Below are 22,995 nucleotides of genomic sequence, written 5' to 3'. Positions count from 1 at the left end.
TTCCTGCCAGCAGACAAGACACAAGGAGGGTACTGAACCAGACTTCCCTTTTTCTGCCATCATTCCTACAATCTCCGTCCCATCTGCCTGTTTGAGCCGTTATCTTGTAGAGAACTCCATTTTGGCCATGGGAAGGCGCTATGAACTGCCTCACAAGCACAGCTAGAAATGAGGTACTATGTAGGGCTTGGCAAGCATGGTTCAAAGGAGAGGGCACAGATGATAAGGTTTCTAATAGCAGAAGGGCTAGAACCTTATAGCTTGACTAAAAGCACTCCTAATAACTTTCTACATTTCTTAATCCACTGAGGTGGCGTAGCCTGTTATCTAACAGAACCAATGGATTCCTTTAATGGAAGGAGATAGAACAGCTAGATCAGTCCATCAGCATTATTATTTTTAAAGGAAGAAGTACCATAAATTTTGGTAAGTGCCTATTTAGTTTGGGTACTAGGGAGGGTAGGAAATTAAAGTAATATTACTTAATAGTATAGAAGATAGAAGACATCCTCCACATGGTGATAAAGCACATGAATACTAAAATAATGGCATGATTCAACCAAATATTTAATTATTACTTGCTTGACAGGGCCCAGACTAGCCACTACTGCATATCCCTGTATCCTAGTGTTCCCACCTGTTAGGCATGGTGTGGTGTAACAACAATACAGATGATCATATTTTATTTGACACGTCCATTGGGCTTTGGGGGGTCTTAGCTTTGCAGGGGAGCAGAATTAGGAATATGGAGACTACGTAGTAAGGCCCTTTAGCCTTGGATTAGTCTAAGATGGGATCTCTTGAGTTGAGGTCCCGCCCATAGTTAGTCCTATATTTACATCGGAGAATCCTTCCATGCACTTCTGCTGAGCATATATAGATTCAAGTCCATAATCTACTCACTCTTCTGTGCGTCTGAAGAACGTTGATAGCTCAGTGACATCCAGCAGCCAGTCTCCTGTAGGCGTCGATACGTCGCTGTCTGTAGCCAAGCTGTCAGCAGTTCCGATGTCGACGGACTGGGTGGTGGATACTGCAGATCCCCTGCATCTTGATGAGGAGGTCCGTGAGCAAGACCTTAACACCATGGCTGACTGGCCAAAGAAGATGTCCAATTATCTCTTTGACTGGTCCTCCCTAGATCTGTGCCATAATGTGTAGCACCCCCGGCCCCTCTGGCACCTTGCTCTTTTTGAGTGAATTCAGATAAGCTAACATTGCAGATAGGCAATTGACCCCCCGAATAGCCTATCGACGGAGGATACACATGTCTTTTAACTCCTGACAACACAGACACCTCCATCGACAAGCCTGAATGGTAACCCTGAGAGCCCGCTGCCATCACAGGGAAGCTGCCAATGCCGTACGAATCTCATGCTTCAGGTTCTTGATGTTAACAACGCGATCCAAGCCAGCTGTCCCTAATACGAGGCACCTGATAGGGCTACTAAGAGCTCTTACTTAACTATAGCTTATACTATCTCTAATAATAAGAAGAAGCCCTAGCTAATATACTAGAGGCTCCTCCCTATAATATTATTAGTAGTTAGAAGTAAAAACTTATAATAATAATATCTATCTTGTTATTAATCTTTTTCTATACTCTTAATAATACTATAGTTATAGATATCTAGCCTATTATTATTTTTATGCCTACATGTATTATGCTTGGCGCTCTCATCTGCTGGCACCAGCTGGCAACAGAGGTCATTGAAATAGTGTGGTTAGATGGTTATGCTCTGTAAGGATGACAGTTTCCGAGAAGAATCAGTGTAGGAACGAGGCTCTTTTAATTAGAAGAGAACGGCACCAGATCGCAGGAAGATGAAGAACTCGGCTGCTGCAGAGTCGACATGTCGCCTCATAGACGGAGGAAAAGCACTGTAGAGACTCAAGATTCGAAGTCCTACGGAGTACCTCCAAGATGAGCAGGGGAATGATCAGCAAGAAGTCACTGAGCTAATGAATCGGTTGATTCTCTCAGTGTTGGTTTGATACTAAGGTAGTAGTTATGGGATCTCATTGATTGCTGAGTATTATCAAATTTCGATCTGCCAACTCACTAGAAGAAAAGCCATCTCGCAAAAGTAACATCAAAGACTTTTGTTCATCAAATCAAAGATAGGAAAACAAACAGATCATGCTCGAAACGAAGCCAAAACATCACCCACGGACGCATTCGGGTCCTCCATGACCTTGGCCAGCATCCTCTCCACCACCTTCGCCTCCTCCTCCACCTGCGCTCTCTCCCACAGTCTCTTATCATAGGCGAATTTGAGCTTATACCCATTCACATCCGCCGTCTTGACCACCTCGAACACCACCGCATACGGCTGCGGCATCGTCACCTCCGACTTGGCCATCACCACCCACTTCTGGTACTGCTTGCCCGTCGCCCCCACGACCGGCTCAAAGGGCTGGAAGAGGAAGAGCGTCTTGTTGGCGAAACCTTCCCGGGTCGTGCCACAGGCGTCGTGGATCTCGTCCATCCACACGTTGCTGTTCTCCGTGTACTGCCAGAACTCGTCCTGGGTCTGGCGCAGGAACTCCTGCACGGGCATCTGCGGGTCGACGTCGGAGCGCATGGGCAGGAAATTGGCGCAGGTGCCGTTGATGGTCTGCGGGTCGGGGAGGTCGACGTTGCGGCCAGTGTAGAGGTAGTCGAAGGCAACATCGCGCTGGGTGCTGCGCAGCGCCAGCCAGAGCTGGAAGATCGACTGGAAGATGATCGAGACGGTGGCGCCGGTGGATTTGGCGAAGGCGTCGAACTCGAGGTTGATGGTGTGCACGAAGACGGAGTTGATGCGGGGCTCGAGGGTGTTGGTGGAGTCGGTGATGGGGAACTGGAAGGGGATGGGCCGTTTGTCGGGTTGCGCCCAGAAGGAGAGTGTGCTGCTATTGTCCGTCTGCCAGATGTGGTCGGTGAAGTCCTTGAAGGGGGTGAAGCGCTCGAGGGCGACGCCGCGCTGGTAGGCCTCGAAGTGCTCGCCGAAGACGCGCAGGAGGGTGCCGTCGTAGAGGCCGTGGTCGAGCTTGGTGACGATGTGGCTTTCGCCGTTGGCGAGACGCAGGATGCCGTAGCGGATGAAGGGCTTGCCGAAGACGAAGCGATGGTCGCCGATGGAGTCGATGATTTGCTTCCGTTGTTCCTCGCTGGTAACGTCGTCGTACAGCTCCACCACCGGGGTAGCATCGCGGAGAACAACACCATACCACTTGCCTTGGCAGCGAGTGAAAGTCGTGCGCAGGATCTCGTTGGTCTCCGTCAGCTGGCGCACAAGGTCAATCCACTCCTTTGCGTCAAAGTTCTCGCCAGCGTTCCGGACAGCCATCAGACTCCATAGCGCTTCAGGATGGGCACCCTGTGTGAGGAACTCGGACTGTCCCGGTCCGCACGGGTAGACGTACTCATACTGCTCTTGCGACAGGCCAGACGAGGAGATAGCAGCACCGAGCTCCGCCGGAGGCGTAAAGGTCTTCTGCGGCACCTGCTTCGCTTCAAGTGATTCTCCCTTCAGCTGCTCGGCCATGGCTGCCAGGAGCGGATACTTGAGAACATCTCGCACCGAGACCTTGAGCTGCTTGCGCCGCAGCCAGCTGACAAGATTGATGGCAGCGATGGAATCACCACCGAGGCTGAGGAAGTCGGCCTCCTGTCCGAACTCGTCGTCGGGGAGCTGGAGGACCTCAATCCATCCCTGCTGCAGCACTCTCTGCGTCTCGGAGACAAGAGGCACGACTGCTCCCTTGGTCTGAGAGACGCCGATCTTGTCGAAGGAAAACTTGGTCAGCTCGCCTTGGCTCAAGCCCTGAACCATTGCCTTCAGCTGCTTGCGGTTCGCCTTTCCAGAGGGGAGTCGAGGCAGGGAGGCGAGAGGAACAATTGCCTTGGGAATCATGTATGGCGTCAGACCCGTGAGGTTTGCGCGCAGTTGCTGTGCCTGGTCCGCGTAGTCCTGCAGAGAGAGAATGGTACTGGAGTCCTCCGAAGCGGCGCCATCGAAGACGACCACCGCAACAAGATGCGCGGTGCTGTTCTGCTTCCAGACGGTGAGGATGCAGTCCTTGACCTCACCAGTCCGGAGGAAAGCCTGCTCAATCTCTCCGAGCTCGATGCGGTGTCCGTTGATCTTGACCTGGTCGTCCTTACGGCCCAGGCACTCGATATCTCCGCCGGGAAGGTATCTGGCAAGATCACCACTGCGATACAAGCGCTGACCCTGTAGCACCTCACTGCCGATGAAAGCGGCAGCGGTGACATCGGGCTTCTTGAAGTAACCCTCAGCAAGCTGAGGTCCAAAAAAACACAGCTCTCCAACAGCACCATAAGGCACCGCACGCTCGCCATCCGCCTCGAGAATAATCGAGCCGACCGAAGCAAGCGGCCGACCAATATTGCCTCCAATCGTGTCACTGTCCACATCCTTCATCGTGACCAGGACAGACGCCTCGGTGGGCCCGTAGCCGTTGCGCAGGCTCACCCGCGAAGCCCACGTGGTCACCACATCCCGGGTCAGCTGCTCGCCGCCGACCGTCATGGACTGCAGCTTCGGGACATCGCTGGGGTTCAGCAGACGGGCGACAGTGGGGGTCAAGAAGACATGGTTCACGTCCATCTCGTCGATCACTTCGGCAAGGTTGTTGAGGAGGCGATCCGACGGCGCAATGCACAGTGTGCCGCCGCTGTGCAGCGCGACGAAAAAGTCGTACAGCGAGACGTCGAAGACGTAGTTGGAGAACTGCAGCATTCTCGACTCCTGGCCCTGACGGTTCTCAAAGTCGATGATTGACTGCATCGCCGCGGCGCATGCGCCGTGCGTCACCATGACACCCTTGGGTAGACCGGTACTGCCCGAGGTGTAGAGGAGGTATGCAAGTGCGTCAGGGGCGACGGGCGCTTGCTGTGGCTCCGGGCCGTAGGCGCAGAGCCGGGCCTTGTCGACAAGGATGCTGGGGATATCGGTCTCCGAGGCAAAGTACGATTCGTTCTCGGTCTCGGTGAGCACAAACTTGGCGTTGACGTCCCGAGCAATGTACGCGTTTCTCTCCAGGGGGTTCTCCGGGCTCAGAGGCACATAGGCTGCGCCCAGCTTGAACAGCGCCAGGATGGCTGTCATCATCAGAGGCGACTTTTCCAGGAGCAGAGGGACGATGTCGCCGGCGACAACGCCCTTCTCGGACAGATAGTTGGCCATGCGGTTGGCCCGAGTGTTCAATTCGGCATATGTGAGGAATTCCTCGTTCTGGTAGTTGATGGCGACGCGGTCGGAATATGTCTGCACCATGGCCTCAAACTGACCGTGGAGGGTGCGGGTGGCAGCTGGGAGCTCATTGTTTGATTCAAGCAGGAACTGCAACTCCGCCGAGCTTACAAGGCTAGTGGCCTTGACGGTCTGCCGGGGGTGGGATGCGATGAGATTCAACGCCAGGCAGAACTGGTCGATAATGAACTCCAAACGGCGCGCATCCATCGGCGACGTGAGCGTGACATCAATCCCGGCGCTGCTCTCTTCGATGTTGAGGGTCGTGTACTCAGTCCTCCACACGGGCCGCTGACCATACAGCTGGAAGACCTCCTTGGAGATATCATCCTTGTCCTTCTCGCTCACCAGGATATTGACCATGGTGTCGAAGAGCGTGGTATTCTGGCGTCCAGCAGCGGCCAGCGCATTGCGCACTCCGAACTGCGAGTGCCTGATAACCTGCCAGAGGTTTGCGTTGACCGACTGCACAAGCTGCTGGAGCGTGTGCTCAGGATCGATGCTCACGGCGTAAGGGACGACAGCCAGCGTCGGTCCATTGAGTGCTTCGATGCCTGGCAGATGCAGTTCCCGACCCGAGACAGCCGTGGCCATCGTGATGGATTTGGACGAAATGTGCGAGGACAGAACCAGGGCCCAGGCGGCGTGGAAAATGGCACTGGTCGGAGCATGCAGTGCGGAGGCAGCGGACTTGATCTCGCGGCCGATGGTCCGCGCAACAGTAGTGGTCTGTGTGGCGGGAGACCAGTTGAGGACGGTTGGAACAGCCTCGGCCAGTTGCTCGTTCCAGAAGTCCTGGGACGATTTCGTGTCTCGGGAGCTCAGCAGAGCAACGAAAGACTTCCACGATGGGCGCTTCTCAGGGCGCCGGCCATAGTACACGGCCGCGACATCGTCGAACAGGAAGCCGTGGGACCAGAAGTCAAAGAGGGCGTGGTGCACGGAGACAACCAGAATGCCACCGTCAAGCACTGCAACGCGGACGAAGGGTTCCCCAAGCGTGACTCCTCTTTCCTTATCGGCCTTGAGATACTCTCCTGGGCCGCTGGAGACTTCTGACCAGGGAAGGTTGAAATCGTTGCGCACGACCTGTGCGAAGCCCTTGGCGGCAGTGGCAAAGGTAGACTTGAGGAGCTCGCTGCGCCAGAAGACAACCTGGAATGCTAGCTGCAGTCGCACCGGGTCAAGGTGGCGGATGTCAAAGATGCGCTGATACAGGTAATCTTGGTTACCCTGCAAGGTGCTGGCAAGGATACCTTCCTGCAGTGCCGTGACTGGATAGGCATCGACGACCCCGCGGTCAGCGAGTAGATCCGTCTTGAGGCCCTCGTCCGAGATGAAAGCGAAAGGCTCAGCAGATTCATTGATGTGGGTGGCAGAAGAGTCCAGATGAGCCATATCCGCAATCTCCTCAATGGGCTGTGCCTGGAGCATGTCGGCCAACTCAACATGGATACCCCGCTGCTTGAGCTCACGAATCACCCGGATGGCGTCAATGGAGGTGCCGCCCAGCGCCACAAGCGAGTCAGTAGGCAGGATTGAGGAGGCAGACAAGTGCAAGACCTCCGCCCAGACCTGTGCAATTTCCGAGGCGATCTCGCTCAGACTCGACCCATCACCGATGTTCTTCGACGCGGCGCCATGGCCCAGCAGCTGTCCAATCTCCGTCGACTCAGCCAGCTCCCGGATAGCACGGAAGTTGACCTTGCCGTTCTGATTGACGGGAAACTCTGCACAGGACAGCCAGTAGCTCGGCACCATGTAGGGCGGGAACGACTGGCGCGCAGACTCGCGCAGACTCTGCACCAGCGCGCCCCATTCAGCGTCCTGCGCAGGAACCACGGCGGCAACAAGAGACATGCGCTCGTTGATGTAACATCCGACGCAGACGAGACCAGCCACGCCGGCGACCGTCGCGAGCTTCGCGCCGACTTCTTCGGGCTCCACACGCTGGCCGTGGATCTTGACCTGGTGGTCGATACGACCCAGGATCTCGAAGGTGCCATCCTCGCGCGCCACGGCCAGATCGCCAGTGCGGAACATCATCATGCCAGGGTTCCCCTCGGGGGCCTTGATGAAGGCCGCTTGGGTCTCTTTCTGACGTTGGTGGTAGCCATTGGCGACCTGGTGGCCATAAAGGCACAACTCGCCCGGTTCGTTGATTTTTAGGGGAGTGGTGGTACCGGGCTCCAGGATGACGGCGGTGGTGGTGTCAACTGGGCGGCCGGGGTTGCGGGGGTTGTCGCCTGGCTGAAGGCGACGGGAAAAGTTCAGTTGGGCGCACTCGCTGAGACCGTAGGAGACGCGCAGATGGACCTTGTCTGCCCAAGTGTCCACGAGAGTCTGGCTGAGTGGTTCGCCGACGGTGGTGATTTGCTGCAGACAGTCTGGTGCCTCGCCGGGAGACAGCAAGGCCAGGGCGGAGGGTGTGATGCCCAAAGCGTCAATCTGCAGATTGTTGAGCACCTCGGGGAGGGCGGTTGCGAGTCTCTCTCGTCTAGCAAGACAGAGACAGGCTCCCTTGGACAAGGTGGCAAGGATGGTTCTCTGAGCAGCAGAGAAGATGGGGTTGTAGAAGAGCAGCCACCGCTTGCGGCCGTTGAGCTGAAACTGGTCAATGCCGTGAGAGACTGCGCGATGGCTGAGGAGGACGCCCTTGGGGGTACCCGTTGACCCCGAGGTATAGATCAAGTACGCCAGGTCTGATGAGTTGGTGGTGGGAGAGCTGAGGTCCTCCAAGGGCAGGGTGCTGGAGCGGATGCTCTCAATGCTGACGCTCTCGTCAAACAGCAAAGCATACTTTTCATGCACAACCACCGGCTCCACCCCGCAATCGGCCGCGATGACACGGTTACGCTGCGCAGAGCCCTCTGGATCCAGGATGACATATGCAGATCCTGACCACAGAATAGCCAGCACGGTGGCTACGAACTCGACCGAAGGATCCATGCAGAGAGGGATGATCCGTCCAGAGCGGAATTGGCCCGCATTCGCAATCTGGAGGACGAGTTGCCATAGCTCTGCATAGCTGTAGGGCTGCTCCTGCTCGCAATGGACGGCTGGAGCCTCGGGGTTGGATTCGACTTGGTACTTGATGAAGTCGGTGACGAGACAAGGAGGGGAGGGATGGTTGAGAGAAGGAATTGAGGTGATTTTGGTGGGGACAATCTGAGTGCCCTCGAGCTCAGGGCTCTCAGCGACGTCTCGAAGAGCAACGGGGGCCATTTTTGAGGAAAGAAAGAACAAAAAAAGAGTCAAACGAGAGAAGGAGGACTAGCAGCGAAGGAACATTGGAGGATGCCTCGATTTGAGGTCTGTGGGATGAGGATGAGGATGATGATGAGGATGCGATGATAGAGGGATATCTGACGGTATTTACGTGTGCCCTTGTGCTATAGACAGCAGCATCTCACCATCTTCAACTTCGTTGAGGATCCAATACAGCAATCCAGGACATGGCCGTCCGTGCGGCCGAGTTCAGGTTCACCATCCATGTCAACCATGAGGCCTTTCCTGAAACCTCCAGCAACACGCTTCGCCCCCCCCCCCCGTGCCTCCATCCTTCGACGTCTAGATCGCGTCCTCGTGGGAATACCATGCAAGAATCAGCACGAGTAGCGCGATGATCTCACTCTGACCCCTGCCTGGAAGCAAACCGGTCGGTCCCAACCGAAGATGCGCCGAGGGCATTTCCATCTAATCCACGCATGCCGTTGCGCTCTAGACGTCTCGCTTCAAGTCAAGGGCGTGGGCCTCTGCAGGTGCGGAGAGGGAAATGTCGCCAGGGTTGCAGAAAATTTCGTCGTCTGGACCTGAGCGTCGCCGACGATGAGGGCGGATCCAACGTCGAACACGAGGGATTTGCAGTTGCATTCATTGCTCGTGCACACATGCACCCGTCTTGCATAAAGTCGCATACCCTGTAGTTCTCACTCCGGATGAACCGCAGCCTCCGAGACAAGGACGGTTGGTGATGACGAGATCGAGGGATATACTCTGTGATTCTTCAGGATCTGAATCCCCGATCGACTGCATGCAACCCAGCCTATCAGGGCCAGAGCAGCATTACCCGAATCGAAGCGGGAGCGGCCATGAAGAAGATGTTGTAATAAGATCTGCAGGTAAAAGGGCGGCCGCCGGAGAAACAGGAGTAAGCGAGAGGATTGTGATTTGTTCATCGCTGCCTTTCGGAGCCTCTGCTCTCTGATTCAAACCATGTGTCATTGCGCCATGGTGTGATGCCAGTTCTTAGGCAGCAGCCACGCCGTGATCCCTGTTGGTTTGTGCATCTAATGGCCAATTCGTATTTGATCAGCGCTCTCATGCAGGTCGGGACGCAGCGAGCCACTGAGAGAATGGCTTGCTTGCCGAGGAAAACGTTGACAAACAGGGTCGGTCTATTGGTGCTAAACCGGAAACAGGGACCGTAGACGAGTGGAACTTTCTCGCAGGATTTCTGACAAGCTCGCCCTAGGATGGTGCAAGAGTTCTGGCTGAGACAGCCGTAGAGCTTGTTACTTGTGAGAGACGCATAAGGTACTCAGCCAAGGTCGGTGATGATCATCCCACTCTTGGCTGAAGAAGTTTTCGGAATCTCTTCTACCGATCCGAGCACGGATGTAATGACGGTTACGGACTTACACAGAGTTACAGTAGAGTAGGATCTGTGCGTTCGGAATGGCTATAAATGGGCCGTCCACAAACGCTCGACATCGGGTCAGCATCCAACCATCAATCCAGGGCTTCTTGACCAATCAACCCTCGCCATTCATCCATTTTTTTTTTCTCCAAAGCTTCGTTACATCGCCATGGCAGAATCACTTGTTTTCTCTTACGAGGCCTCAGAGCCCGTGCAGGAGATCCGTCTGGTCTCGTCGACCACACCCACCGAGTGCGGCCCTCACGAAGTCGTCGTGGAGATGCTGGCCGCGCCCATCAACCCTCTGGACTTCCTCGTCCTGCATGGCAAATACCCCGTGAAGCCCCAGAACAGCGCCCCTCTGGACAACGGCGAGTACAGGCCCATTCCGGGCTCGGATGGGGCGGCCCGCATCATCCAGACGGGATCGGCAGTGACCCAGTTCCATGTCGGGGAGCCAGTGATCCTGCGGACCCACTGTCGGGGATCCTGGCGGACACACGCCGTACTGGACGAAAACGACGTGCTGCGTGTTCCCACCACGCTCGACCCGCGCCTGGCCAGCATCCTACGCATGGGGGTGGCGCCCGCCTACTTCCTGCTGCGCGACTACGCCGCGCTCGAGCCCGGCGACTGGATCATCCAGAACGCCGCAACAGGCACCGTCAGCCATTTCATCAGCCAACTGGCGCAGCTGCAGGGAGTCAATGTCATCAGCGTCATCCGCAATCGCGCATCGGCGGAGGAAGTCGAACGCACGAAGCGGTCGCTGCGCACGCATGGCGCATCCGTCGTGCTGACGACGACGGAACTGGCCGACAGCGGCGCAGAGCTCCTGGCGGGCAAACGCATCGCGCTGGCCATCGACTTTGTCTCGGATGACGCACTGGCGCGACAGATGGCGGGATTCCTGGCGCCGGGGGCCACCCTAGCCACGGCGGGCTTCTTGGGAGTGTCGTCTGCTGTGCGCGACGGCACCCTCCGCCAATTCCTCTGGCAGCGCAATATTACGCTCAAGGCGTTCCGGCTGAGCGACTGCCTCGGGCGCCGATCAGCGTTTCATCAGACCGCGCTGCTCGAGTGGTTTGCCCGACTGTTTGTCGAGGGGACGCTCAAGGCGCCGGCAGTGGAGTATGTGCGGTGGAAGCGAGGTGAAAAGGGCCAGGAGCAAATCCTGCGGGATATGCTGCAGCGACACGAGAAGGGGGCTCTGGGTGAACGGAAGAAGATCCTCGTGTTTGAGCACTAATCGACCAGAGGGACTCCAGTCGAAGCGAGGGGATTGTTTGCGTCCAAAACCACAGAATCGTGCAAGCGCGACAGAGCTAGACTCGATCACTGCAGTAGCGGATCTGCAAGAGACCACCATTCAGATTCATAATGAACGTTATTATTAGTGGGATACCGGAGAATAAAAAAAAGAAAAAAATCGATGACTGTTGCCTTGACAAAAAAGAATGTGTAAAAAAACAAGAAAACAACGCAGGTAGCGTAAAAGTTGGAGACTTTGTTGGTTGCTTGCTTTGGCCAGCACCTCAGCTGGATGTAGCTGCGGACCGCAGGATGCCCCCTTTCCCGTCCAATTTAGCCACGGGCGACGATGATTCGAACCACCGTGCTCAGGAGGAATTCTGAGGATCTTTATCCTTGTGTGCCAGGCCGGGTGGCGCCGACTTGGACGAGTCTTATAGAGTCTTGGACTCTTGGGCTGCGCGGTAGGTGGATTAAATACGACAGTGGTGAATGGACGAGTGGTAGGATCGGCCACTATTCATCACACTGCAGGGACGCTGGTGCGAATCCCTGTGAATCCCTGAGAATCCCTGTGGTAGAATGAGGTGGAAATATTACTAATGCTCGGCTATCCGGCAGATGGTCTCATTGCATTATTAATGATGTTGGATGTTGGCGACATGTCGCATTGGTTTCTTTGTCTTAAACGAAGGCTTATAGAGTCGGTCGTGTCCGTGGGATAGACTCACCCCGGCGGCTCCATCCTATCAGCATTCTAATTTAAGAAAAAAAAACAAGCTGCTTAGGTGCTATGGCTGTCAGCATGGACAAGCAGAGTGCGACTTCCTCTCCCCCTTCTACTCTCCCCGTCGAAGAGTCCGACGGGGAGAAGGGTGTCGCCCCGGTGCAGGAGACGCCCTCTCCTCCTCCTCCCCCTAATGGAGGCATGGTCGCCTGGCTGCAGGTTGTTGGAGCCTTCTTTCTCTTCTTCAATTCCTGGTATGTTTCCTGTCCGGTCATCTCATTGGGTTCGAATCGCATACTCATTTTTTTCGACAGGGGCGTGGTCAACACCTTTGGCGTGTACCAGACCTACTATGAGACCACCCTACTGGCTGGTCATTCTCCCTCGTCCATCTCATGGATTGGAACGGTTCAGGGCTTCCTTCTCTTTGTCGTGGGTGTCATTGCCGGCCCCATTTTCGATAAAGGATACCTGAAGACGCTGGTTGCTCTGGGCTCGTTCCTGGTCGTCTTCGGGCTGATGATGACCTCGTTGTCCAGCCAGTACTACCAAGTGTTCTTGGCTCATGGGGTCACCGTGGGAATCGGCTGTGCCTTTCTCTTCCTGCCCAGCATTGCCATCGTCGCAACGTATTTCACCACGAGGCGCGCTGTCGCCACGGGAATCACCGCGTCGGGAGGCAGTATCGGTATGCTTTCTTCCTCCTCCGTTCCCTTTCTGACTCTGATCGAACGCTCACCCGTTCCAATTCAGGATCCGTCATCTATCCCATCATCTTCCGCAAGCTCATCGACCCCCTCGGCTTCGGCTGGACCACCCGCGTCATCGCCTTCATCGCCCTCGGCGGCCTGTGCCTGTCGCTCGCCGTGATGCGCATGCGCCTCCCTCCCCCCAAGCAAACGCGCTCCCTGCTCGACCTCTCCGCCTTCAAGGAAGCGCCCTTCCTGATCTTCAGCTTCGGCCTCTTCTTCGCCTTCGTCGGCCTGTACTTCCCCTTCTTCTACCTCCCCACCTACATGTCCACCGCCGTGCACTCCGACGACGATATCGCCTTCTACATCATCGCCATCCTCAACGCCGCCTCCGTCTTCGGCCGTATCACCCCGGGCTTCGTCGCCGACCGCATCGGCTCCCTCAACACCATCATCCCCATGGGCCTGGCCGCCGCGATCCTCGCCTTCGCCTGGCTCGGCATCAAGAACATCGCGGGCACGATCGTCTTCGCGTGCCTGTACGGGTTCGCCTCCGGCGCGATCGTCTCGCTGCCGCCGACCATCGTCGCCAAACTCAGCCCCAACATGAGCGTGGTGGGCACGCGCATGGGGATGTGCTTCACCTTTGCGGGTGTGGGCCTCTTGATCGGCAACCCCATCGCCGGCACGCTCCTGGACCTGGAGCATGCCGTCTTCTGGAAAGCGGAGCTGTTCTGTGCGGTTCTGGTGACGACGGGCGTGGCGTGCTTTATCTGGCTGCGCCTGCTGAAGTGGACGGATGGCGAGAAGGGCAAGTATTAATGTGTTTTCTTTTTTTTTTTTTTTGGCCGGTCTGACCGGGCTTATTATCCGAGTATGATATCCTCTACTCGGACACACAACATAAAAAGTTAATGCAGCGTCAAGTATACATATTACATACATAGCACATACATCCTCGAATATCGTCGCGTGGCCGTGGCAGTAGTGACTGTCGACCGGTGGGCTTATTTATTATTTATTTATTTATGTATTTATTAATCTATTTAGCTTCAGCAACTAGGACCTGGATTACTAATGGGTGCCTGGATTTGTCACCTCGATGCAGGGATGCCCATCCTGGCCATTTCTGGTCATTTTAGACCCTCATGGTGCCATCGAGGAGTCTCTCCCCATACGTGGCTGCTCTTGGTTCTCTCAGGCTCTCAGCGCTTAGAATCCTCCGAGAGTCTTCCAAATGTGTCAATTAGTAATTCTCCGATAGGGTACACAGATATCTGCACTGCATGTGCTCCTGCTCGTTTGTTGCGCTTGTGGAGGGCTGCTGCATTCTCCAGACCTGGAGCCGCTTTGAGGGAGAGAGAGAGAGAGAGAGCTTGAGGGGGATGGGGAGGAGGGACTACTAGAGGATAAGCAATAGCTTTAAAAAAAATACTCTAATGGGTTTCTGATTCTATGAAATGAGGTAGAGGAGAGCTGTTCTTCCCAGACGCCGACGCTTGGATATAACAAATACATAACAACAATGTGCAAAAGAAAGTCATCCTCTCATGTCATGCGCAGGTTGTGCTCCGCCAGATACTTGTCGAAATTCTCGGGCAGCCCCGATGGCTCTGCAACCGCGATATAAGTGTCCGGTCTGATCAGGTACGCCGCGTCTTGACCCAATCCCACCCCCTGGTACTTCGCATCCCAGGGAAACCCGTGCAGCGGGATCCCCTTGGCCCGGCACCACTCCTCCAGCTCCGGCTTCGCCGCTCCATACACATGTACCTGCCATGTGATCTCCTTCAGACTGTCGAAATTGTCAAGATCCCCGACAGGCGCCCACGGCATGCGATCGCCGCCCTGCACGGAGCCCGCCGTGCCCGCGGACAGCGCGCTCTCTCGATAATTCACCAGGATCTGCGACACGCCCTGGAAGATACGGTGGCGGACCGCCGTCAGCCGCGTGAGATACGGCATTATGGTCGGGACGAACCACGTGCGCAGGAAGCCTGCCACGTACCCCTTGGAGACGAGGGTGGTGAAGGCCCGGTCGGTGGTGCTCACGAGGATGTTGGCAAAGGCGTGCCGCTCGGCGTCGTAGCTCGCGAGCAGCGATGCGTCGGCGCGGCCCTGGAGCACCGCAGAGAGTTTCCACGCGAGGTTGATGGCGTCGCCGATGCCTGTGTTCATGCCCTGGCCGCCGACGGGGCTGTGGATGTGCGCGGCGTCGCCGACCAGGAACGCGCGGCCCTTCTGGAAAGACGCGGCCACGCGATGGTGGACGCGGTAGGTGGTGAACCAGTTGACCTTGTCGATGTGAAGTCTCATAGCCTGGAGAGCGGTGGGCGCGACGTCGTCGACGGTGAGGTCGGACAGTTCCTTGGTGAGTCTGGCCTCGTCGACGGCACCAGAGAGACGTGCACGGCGGTTGTCATCGTATGCGAAAGACAGCATGAACTCGGTTCCGTTGACGGTGACATGCGCCTGGCCGTTCATTGTGGGCCCGCTGCCCTCGACGTCCGCCACGTAGAAGAGCTGGGGGTAGGTCGCGCCGGCGAAGTCGATGTTGCACGCGTGGCGGAGGGTGGAATGGGCGCCATCACAGCCGACGATGTACTTGGCTGTGCATGTTGTTTCCAGCCTCTCTTCATCTGTGGTGTCTGCAGAATCCTTTGCGTGCTGTAGTCGAGCCGAGACATGATCCTCATGCTCAGTCAAGTCGACCAGGGCCCAGTTCCGCTGGACCGTCACCCCCATCGCGTTCAGCCGCTCTTCCAGCAACCGCTCGTGAAAATCCTGTGGGTAAATTTGAAGGAAAGGATACGGAGTCAGGCCCTTGCCGACATCTCCAATCGGAACATGGGCCCTATGCGATCCCTGGGCCCAGATATTGGTGGCCTCGACCTTGTGGCCATTAGCGACCACGTCGTCGGCAAGGCCCAACTGGCGGTAGAGCTCGATTGTGCGTGCATGGATGACCAGCGCGCGCGAGGTAGATGGTTTCGATTCTTGACGATCAATGATGCGCACGTTGACATTCTGGCGTGTGAGCCAGAGAGCAAGGACCAGGCCGGACGGACCTGCGCCGATGATGAGGACGTCTGTTTGGGTGGTCATTGATGAATGAGAGAGCCTAAGAGATCTAATCAAGAAACATTGAGATGCTGGATACCGAATCCGACTGTCGACCGTGTGTTCTTTCTTATATAGCTGACATTTTTTGGTTGTTGTCAGTAAGCCCTAAGAAACCCCCCCGGGATTCAGATCTGTCGTCGGGCAGATCCGGGATGTGTATAGCCCTTTTTTCCCTACCATTTTCCCTCTCTCTGACTGACATCTGGCGCGTGAGGACATCACGGGCACAAAGCCCCATTAAGTCACGAAGACAATGGCTCTTCACAACTCATAAGCACCATGTCGTGCAACGTCATGGCTAAAAATAAGGCCCTAACACCGTAACACGTCAAAGCCATTGGCCCACCGTTCCCGCAAGTCGGCATGGCTGAAGTCGACGGACGCCGTGATGCCGAATCCCCGACTGCCAAGTCTTCGGTCTTTTGGCTTTATCACCGAGAAGAGACAGTGGAGACTTTTAAAGCATGGACATGGATACAGTTGATCGTCAATTGTCTATTTCATGGCATGCCGCTGCCATGATGGACCGAGGTGGCTGTGCTCTCCATTTGCAGACTTTGCTAGATGGTTGGTTTGGAAGGGTCAACAGATCATCGTCTGCACCTCACATCGCATACAGACGTATAGCAACACGAAGTCACTCTGTACGCGCTCTGTGGGAAAGGGAGATCATTACATGGGAACTTTGTTGATATACCCATAGGCTAGTTTTTTTTTTTTTTTTTTTTTTTTTTTGAAAAAAAAAGTCCATGCAAACCCTTCATGAAACATGTATAACTTTCCTGATGTCAAATCCATCTTGTGATTCCCTTGAATTGCTCCAGGGCAGCACATATCCACGTTGGTTGCTCACAACTCGTACCTGCCCCTCCTTGAAATCAGTGGTATGATGAGTGTGTCCAAACACCCAGACTTTCACCTCAGCTAGTGTTTGTGATAGGATATCAGCTCCAAAGGTAATGCTCCAAGGGTTCTGGGCATGTTGCGGACTTGATGTCCTCTGGAGTAGAGGGGCATGGTGGGTTATAATAAGAAGAGATCTTTTTGCACTCTGCTTGTCTGCCTTTCCATTTCCCTGGTGTATTGATTATATCTCTCTCTATAATCAGGCGAGATCTGAATCATGGTTTGCAATATGGTCATTAATTGACCAGCCTTCAATTCTTTGAAAGTCTTTGACTTTTAACTGAACAACATCCCTCAATTCAGGAGGGATGTTTGACCAAAGCGTGCAGCCCAGGATCATGACGCAAGAATCTAGGACATCATATTATTTCTGATGAAAGATAATTAATCATCCATTAAAGGACGGTTCCTGTTCCAGTTGTCTAGCTTTTTCTAGCCCTGCAGCGAAAGTCCCATGATAAAACTCATGATTTCTGAGGATGAGAATCACCAACTTGAATCTGTCTGTCTGTTTTTGGAGGAAATGGCGATAATCATCATAGTCCGTTAGGCACCCAATATCACCTGTGAGGATCAGACGCTCTGCGCAAACAGGAATGTCAAAAAATCGATACTGCTGGCTAATCTCAAGATGGAGATCAGAGATGATTTGAAAGGACACAGAAGACCGATTGAGAAATGACCGTAATTTCTGTAGCATTCTGTCACTTTCAAACACGCTGTAATCCGTAGTTGACCAAATAGGGGTGGTAATGGCCATATAAGTGCTATAGTACTAAGATAGTAAGGAATTAAAACCCAAGAGCCCGTGTTTAGTCGAGCTTACTACAGAAAATAATGCTATATATAAGATTAGTAGTGATTGATTTATCTTCAGCGGAATCTGTCTCATGAACTGCCATAATAATACTATACATACATGTAGAAAGTTTTCAATCAAATGTTTTACCTATTATGACACTGTTGACACCTTCCTTATAGTATTAGCATCAGCACTAATGAACACTGCCAGGGTGCGTATATATGACCTTAATTCTTAAGGTCCAGTTATTTGTCTCTAATATTCCTTACTATAACTCTAATATAATCTCTAGTATACTTAGAGTTGCATACCCAGACCGCAAAAATCGAATCCAACCCTCACCGAACTCGCGGAGGTGAGGGTAGGCTAGGAGCCGGGGCGGTTCCGGCATTATAGGCACCATGGTGGCACAGCCTTGATCAATTCTGGACATTTTAAACATAAAAACAAAGCCAAGGCCATGCGCACCCTTCCTGATATACTGATTTATATACTCTAAAAAGATATCAAAGCACAAAGGTCAAAAAACGAATCAAAAACATACAACAGCCGGGATTCGCTGGTGGTCACCCACCCAACTACTAACCGGCCGGCGTGTGGCTTAAGTACGGCTGAGCGGACGGGAAGCCCTGTTCTCCACACCCTGTGGTCGTACGTGCTAAAAGTAGTTAAAAGGTGGTTTATAGAGGCTCTTTTAGGATCTGTGTGGTCTGTCAAAATGGTTCCTCATGGCTCTCACTCAGTATGGCATTGACTTGCAACGCTCTTCTGGAGCCCATAGGACTTCTTATTGATCATACTAGGGCTAGGTGCCCTATTACATGGGCAATGTAATGAGAGCCTGTGGGTTGGGCATACTATAAAAACTGGTTTGATTATCTGTAGTCAGATTGTCAGGTATATATATATATATGTCATAGAGCAGTATTCACTGTATCAGTAATATACTTACTTACTATACCTAAATAAGCATAGTATAATATATACTAACTAGTATATTTATCCTCTTATTTATATCTACTAGAGAGGAGCTAGAGTAAGAGAATAAGAGAAGAATATATCTTTATATCTAAGCTATATATCTATATCTATTAGTATTTATATTATCTTAATTACCTAGCTATAATAGTTATAAGCCTAGTTAATAAGATAATATAAAGATATTAAATTAGTAAGAGATCTATTAAGATTAATAAATAGAAGATAATTAGAAAAATTAATAAAAAAACAATATAAGTTATAGAGAAGTAGCTAATAAAAAAATAAAAAATATATTCTAGAATATGCTAACTATAAGAGTTAGGACTATATTTATTAGCTAGAAAAAATAAAGAACCTAGAGAGATACTATATATGTAATAATCTATTAAAAAAAGATCTAAGTATATATTAATCTAGATAGATTTAATAAGCTAAAGAAGCTAAAAATATCTAAATATAAGAATTTTAGCTTAAAAAAAGATATAAGCTAATAAGAATCTTCTTAGATCTCTTATTAAAGAGATAGAAAGACTTTAAATCTAAATAATAAAGATTTAATTAAAATATAAGACTTTAGGAATTATTAAAGATATAAATAAATAATATAGTTATACTAATTAAGAGATCTCTAGCTTAGTATCTAGCCTATTAAATTAAGAGGATTCTAGAGGCTAGAAAGATATTAAAAAAACTTTAAAAGTACTATAATATAAAGAAGGAAGATAAGAAAAAAATATTTAGAAAGAATATAATTATTTATAAAAAGATTTAAGATTTAATATATTTAAGACTTTCTAAAACTAGATAAAGAAATTTAAACTTATTTAAAAAATAATAGATTAATTAGATAGTAAGATATTCTAAAATAATAAAGATATTCTTAATATACTAAGGATCTTTAATAAATTTAATTAATACTTTTCCTAAAAGATTAAATAAGAATAAAAAAAGATATTAATAAGTAGCTATTTAAGATAATAATATAAATTATTTATAATAAGATATATGAGTAGATCTAGACTAAAACTTATTATATAAAGTATTAAACCCTAAGTATATCTATATAGTAAGATATAGGGTTAATATTTATTATACTATAGGGGAACCTAATATTAGTAATAAAGATATAAAAATCTTAGAGGAATTACCCTTATAATATAAGATATCCTCTATATATATATATAGCTATGTAGATAAGGACTAAAGAGTAGAAGAAAGCTAGAGACTAATAAACTATATTATAAAGAGGATTTAAACTATACTAAAGAACTAAGAATAGAGAGAATTTATAAAAAAGTATTTAAATCTATAGATAAAAGATTTAATTAGTCTAAAATATAAGATATAGGATTAGATAAGAAGAAGGAAATAAAGTATTATATAATAATAATAATAAAAGTCTATATAATATCCTAGAGTATCTACTTCTTAGGGAATACTATAGTTATAAATAGTAGGTCTATTATCTATATAGTAAATAATAAGAGAGATATAATAGACCTGTGATATTAGTGAATACATACCAGTGGTGATAGGTAATAGATATCTGGGTTGACCTTAGTGACCTAAGGTTGATAGTGAAATCTCTGTAATACCTATAACTATCTATTATATAAAGTAACTAAGTAATATAGATATAAATAAGAGTATCTTCTTTAATAATAAAGAGGGTAAGGCCTAGTCTACCTCTCTCTTTATTTTTAGTAAAATTATATAATTATAGTAATTTTATCTAGTAGTATATCTAAATTTATAAATTTATAATAAATTTATAAAAACTTTATAAGACCTAAAGTTTATCTTTAATAAACTTATACTACTCTTCCCTAAATAGTAATTATTAAATTGTTAGGCTATCTAGATATATATATAGGAACTGGGCCATGATTTGACATAGGGTCAAATCATTGTAGGTCTTTTGCCTCAGTGGTAAGTAGGCAGCCCAGTGCCTACTCATTACATAAATTATAGTTAAGATAATAATTTAATAAGTCTAGTAAAGAATTTTTATTATAGATAAATTCTTTCCTAAGTATATACCTAAAAGAGATAAAAAGATAAAAAATATAGTAACTCTAGGCTAGAGTATATTACTTAGTTACCTAATAAGCCCTAACTAAAATTAATTATTAAAAAGATTAATTACTATAAGATAATACCCTCTAATCTTCTTACTAGAATAACTAGTAATAATAATTTATCTAAGATAAATAATCTAGTAAGGGGTTAGTTTGAAGATATAAAATAAGTCTTTAATAGACTATTTAATATAATAGCTTAAGGAGCCCCTCTTACTAATATTAATAGCTTATTCTAAAGCCTTTACTAGAAATAATGTCCGTCCTGCATGAGATGCACTTGCGGAGGCATGCCGGGGATATCCATGGCCTTTGAACATGAGCGTCGGGTTCTACATGTCCAATGCTGGAGGCCCTTGCCTATTTTATTTACGTGTTTATCTGTTTCAACCACATTGGTGGTGGTATCATTGGATTGGTGGCTGTTCCATTAGAGAGTACTTTATTTGTCGCGATTATTTAGAGCCTTCGCAACAGAATGTACTTGTTTCTTAGATGTCCAGTCGTGACAATTGAATAACCTTGACCATGTCAAGAACAAATCGAAGCGTGTTCTCCGAAGGAAACCCACTGAACACCCACTTGTAAGAGGTTGGTGCCTCTACATCCGTGAATTTGCCTCTCGCGACCTGACAGTCATGCCAATATATGGATGACTCTTGTTAGTATGCTGTATGGCCATGCTGTTAAAACTAGTGCTGGCTTGATAATCTATGCACCCTTTATAACAGCCTGACTAACCTATAGAAAGTAATCTTAGTATAGGTGAGTAAGCCACACATATAAGGCCATAGTTCTTATAATTATAGGTTATATATGCACAAAAGTAATTCACATAGGCAGGACTATAATTATAGAGTAATCATGGCTCTATATAAGCAAAGCTTCTATATATATATAATATTAATATATATATAATTAGTTCACATGTGCAGGGCTATAATTCTAGAATAATTATAGCTCTACATGAGCAAAGCTTCTATATATATAATTAATTTACTTATGCAGAGCCATGATTCTATAGTAATTAAGGCTCTATATAAGTAAAGTACCCATATATATAATATTAATATATACATAATAAGTTTACACATATAGGGCCATAGTTTTAGTGTAATCATGGCTATGCATATATGAATTAATTAAACACCAGCCTGGTGATATCATGGAGCCCAGAGCTATTTCTTTTCACTGGGGATCTCAGACTAATAGGGAGCAAGATTGGCACCATGGTCTAACCAGGCCTGAACTCTGACAGAAGATCACTTTAGCTGACATCTAGTGGTATTACCAAGGGTAAGGTAGTATCACCAGGGGTGAAGAGAGATAGGCTGGGCTAATACCTCTTCACTTACCTGGGGTAAGGTCTTGTATTTATATCTAGCTACTGGCTATCTATCCAAAGATAAGTTATAGATATTACAGAGATTTCTTAGGTTAACCTTAGTAACCCAGGGTTAATCTTAATAATTATAGATCTACTTTTATTCACTAATATTATATCCTCCCCTACTTAAGATAAAGCCTGTCCTTAGCAGGTTATCTAGCTCCTTACTAAAAGATCCTTATAGTCTAAGGGAGTAACATTACGCATAGTAAGTAGGATTAGCTTTATACTTAGTAGTAAGTAGCATTAGATTATGCTTAGTAAGTAGCATTAGATTATACTTAGTAAGTAGTATTAGATCACACTTAGTAAGTAGCATCAGATCATACTAGTATGGTTGTCACAGTAGAAGTAAGATAAGGTTATGTATTATTTATTTTAATTTTAGGTAACTCTACTTTACCTTATTTATTCTTTTTTTACTCCTTATATTTCTTCTTCTCTTTTTCTTTTCTTCTCCTGTGAGCATCTTTCTTTTTATTATATTAATTACTATCTTTAGTCTCTTTCTTTATATACTAGTCTCCTATATTCTTCTTATACTTAGTGAATATAGGTACCCTATAAAAGAAAGATAAAGGCTATCTTATATATTAGAAAAGTATAATTACTTCTAGTAAGTTTAGTAAGTACTCTTCCCTACTTTAGTAATTATCTCTTACTAATAGTAGAAGATTATCTTAGTAGGCCTAATAAAAGTATATTAAAGATGATAAATATTATTCACCTAATTATCTAGAAGTTTAATAAGAATAGGAAGCTAGATATAAAGGAATATACTTACTTAGGCTATATATTAATTATTATTCTCTAGTAGTGAGGTGCATCTTATAATTATATATTAGCTTATAGTAATTATTTTTTAGATAAGGATTCTTTTAGGGGATATATCTCTACTTCTAGTTATAATAGATTTATATTCTTTTAGGGGTCCTATACTAACTATACTTAGAGTAACTAAGGATTAGTATATTTATTCTATATATAAGGTCTTTATATATAGGATTCTAATACTCTTAATAAGTATATATTCTCCTTAGTAAATATTTTTTATCTATAGTTACTAATTTTTTTTACTTCTATAGATCTATTATTTAAGCTAGTAGTCTTAGTTTCCTTACTAATTATAGTAATAAGTTATATAATTT

General features: G+C 48.6%; 4 protein-coding genes across 4 annotated transcripts, besides 9 other annotated features; 2 read left to right on the top strand and 2 right to left on the bottom strand.

Moving 5' to 3' along the window:
• Window positions 1-2,138: 2,138 nt before the first annotated feature.
• sidE (nonribosomal peptide synthase SidE) lies at window positions 2,139-8,486 on the bottom strand (the record flags this gene model as incomplete). The annotated part of the gene is made up of 1 exon (XM_001273583.1): window positions 2,139-8,486. The coding sequence occupies one exon, from the start codon at window positions 8,484-8,486 to the stop codon at window positions 2,139-2,141; it is 6,348 nt and encodes a 2,115-aa protein (XP_001273584.1).
• A 1,583-nt stretch (window positions 8,487-10,069) lies between these two features.
• ACLA_061180 (MDR family NADPH-dependent oxidoreductase) lies at window positions 10,070-11,149 on the top strand (the record flags this gene model as incomplete). The annotated part of the gene is made up of 1 exon (XM_001273582.1): window positions 10,070-11,149. One exon carries the CDS (start codon window positions 10,070-10,072, stop codon window positions 11,147-11,149), a length of 1,080 nt encoding a protein of 359 aa, XP_001273583.1.
• A 549-nt stretch (window positions 11,150-11,698) lies between these two features.
• Window positions 11,699-11,728: a microsatellite.
• A 216-nt stretch (window positions 11,729-11,944) lies between these two features.
• On the top strand, window positions 11,945-13,392 carry ACLA_061170 (putative MFS monocarboxylate transporter; the record flags this gene model as incomplete). Its single annotated transcript, XM_001273581.1, has 3 exons — window positions 11,945-12,132; window positions 12,193-12,566; window positions 12,632-13,392. 3 exons carry the CDS (start codon window positions 11,945-11,947, stop codon window positions 13,390-13,392), a joined length of 1,323 nt encoding a protein of 440 aa, XP_001273582.1.
• A 185-nt stretch (window positions 13,393-13,577) lies between these two features.
• Window positions 13,578-13,619: a microsatellite.
• Window positions 13,579-13,619: a microsatellite.
• Window positions 13,620-13,922: 303 nt separating this feature from the next.
• Window positions 13,923-13,945: a microsatellite.
• Window positions 13,946-14,118: 173 nt separating this feature from the next.
• Window positions 14,119-15,675, bottom strand: ACLA_061160 (putative FAD binding monooxygenase; the record flags this gene model as incomplete). The annotated part of the gene is made up of 1 exon (XM_001273580.1): window positions 14,119-15,675. The coding sequence occupies one exon, from the start codon at window positions 15,673-15,675 to the stop codon at window positions 14,119-14,121; it is 1,557 nt and encodes a 518-aa protein (XP_001273581.1).
• Window positions 15,676-16,401: 726 nt separating this feature from the next.
• Window positions 16,402-16,428: a microsatellite.
• Window positions 16,403-16,428: a microsatellite.
• A 2,159-nt stretch (window positions 16,429-18,587) lies between these two features.
• Window positions 18,588-18,676: a microsatellite.
• Window positions 18,677-20,135: 1,459 nt separating this feature from the next.
• Window positions 20,136-20,168: a microsatellite.
• Window positions 20,169-22,054: 1,886 nt separating this feature from the next.
• Window positions 22,055-22,181: a microsatellite.
• Window positions 22,182-22,995: the final 814 nt, after the last annotated feature.

The sequence above is a fragment of the Aspergillus clavatus genome, genomic scaffold, assembly GCF_000002715.2.
Source record: "Aspergillus clavatus NRRL 1 1099423829796 genomic scaffold, whole genome shotgun sequence".
NCBI classification, from domain to species: domain Eukaryota; kingdom Fungi; phylum Ascomycota; class Eurotiomycetes; order Eurotiales; family Aspergillaceae; genus Aspergillus; species Aspergillus clavatus.
The sequence above is the reverse complement of the archived record's forward strand: the minus strand, read 5'-3'. Positions and strand labels throughout refer to the sequence as shown.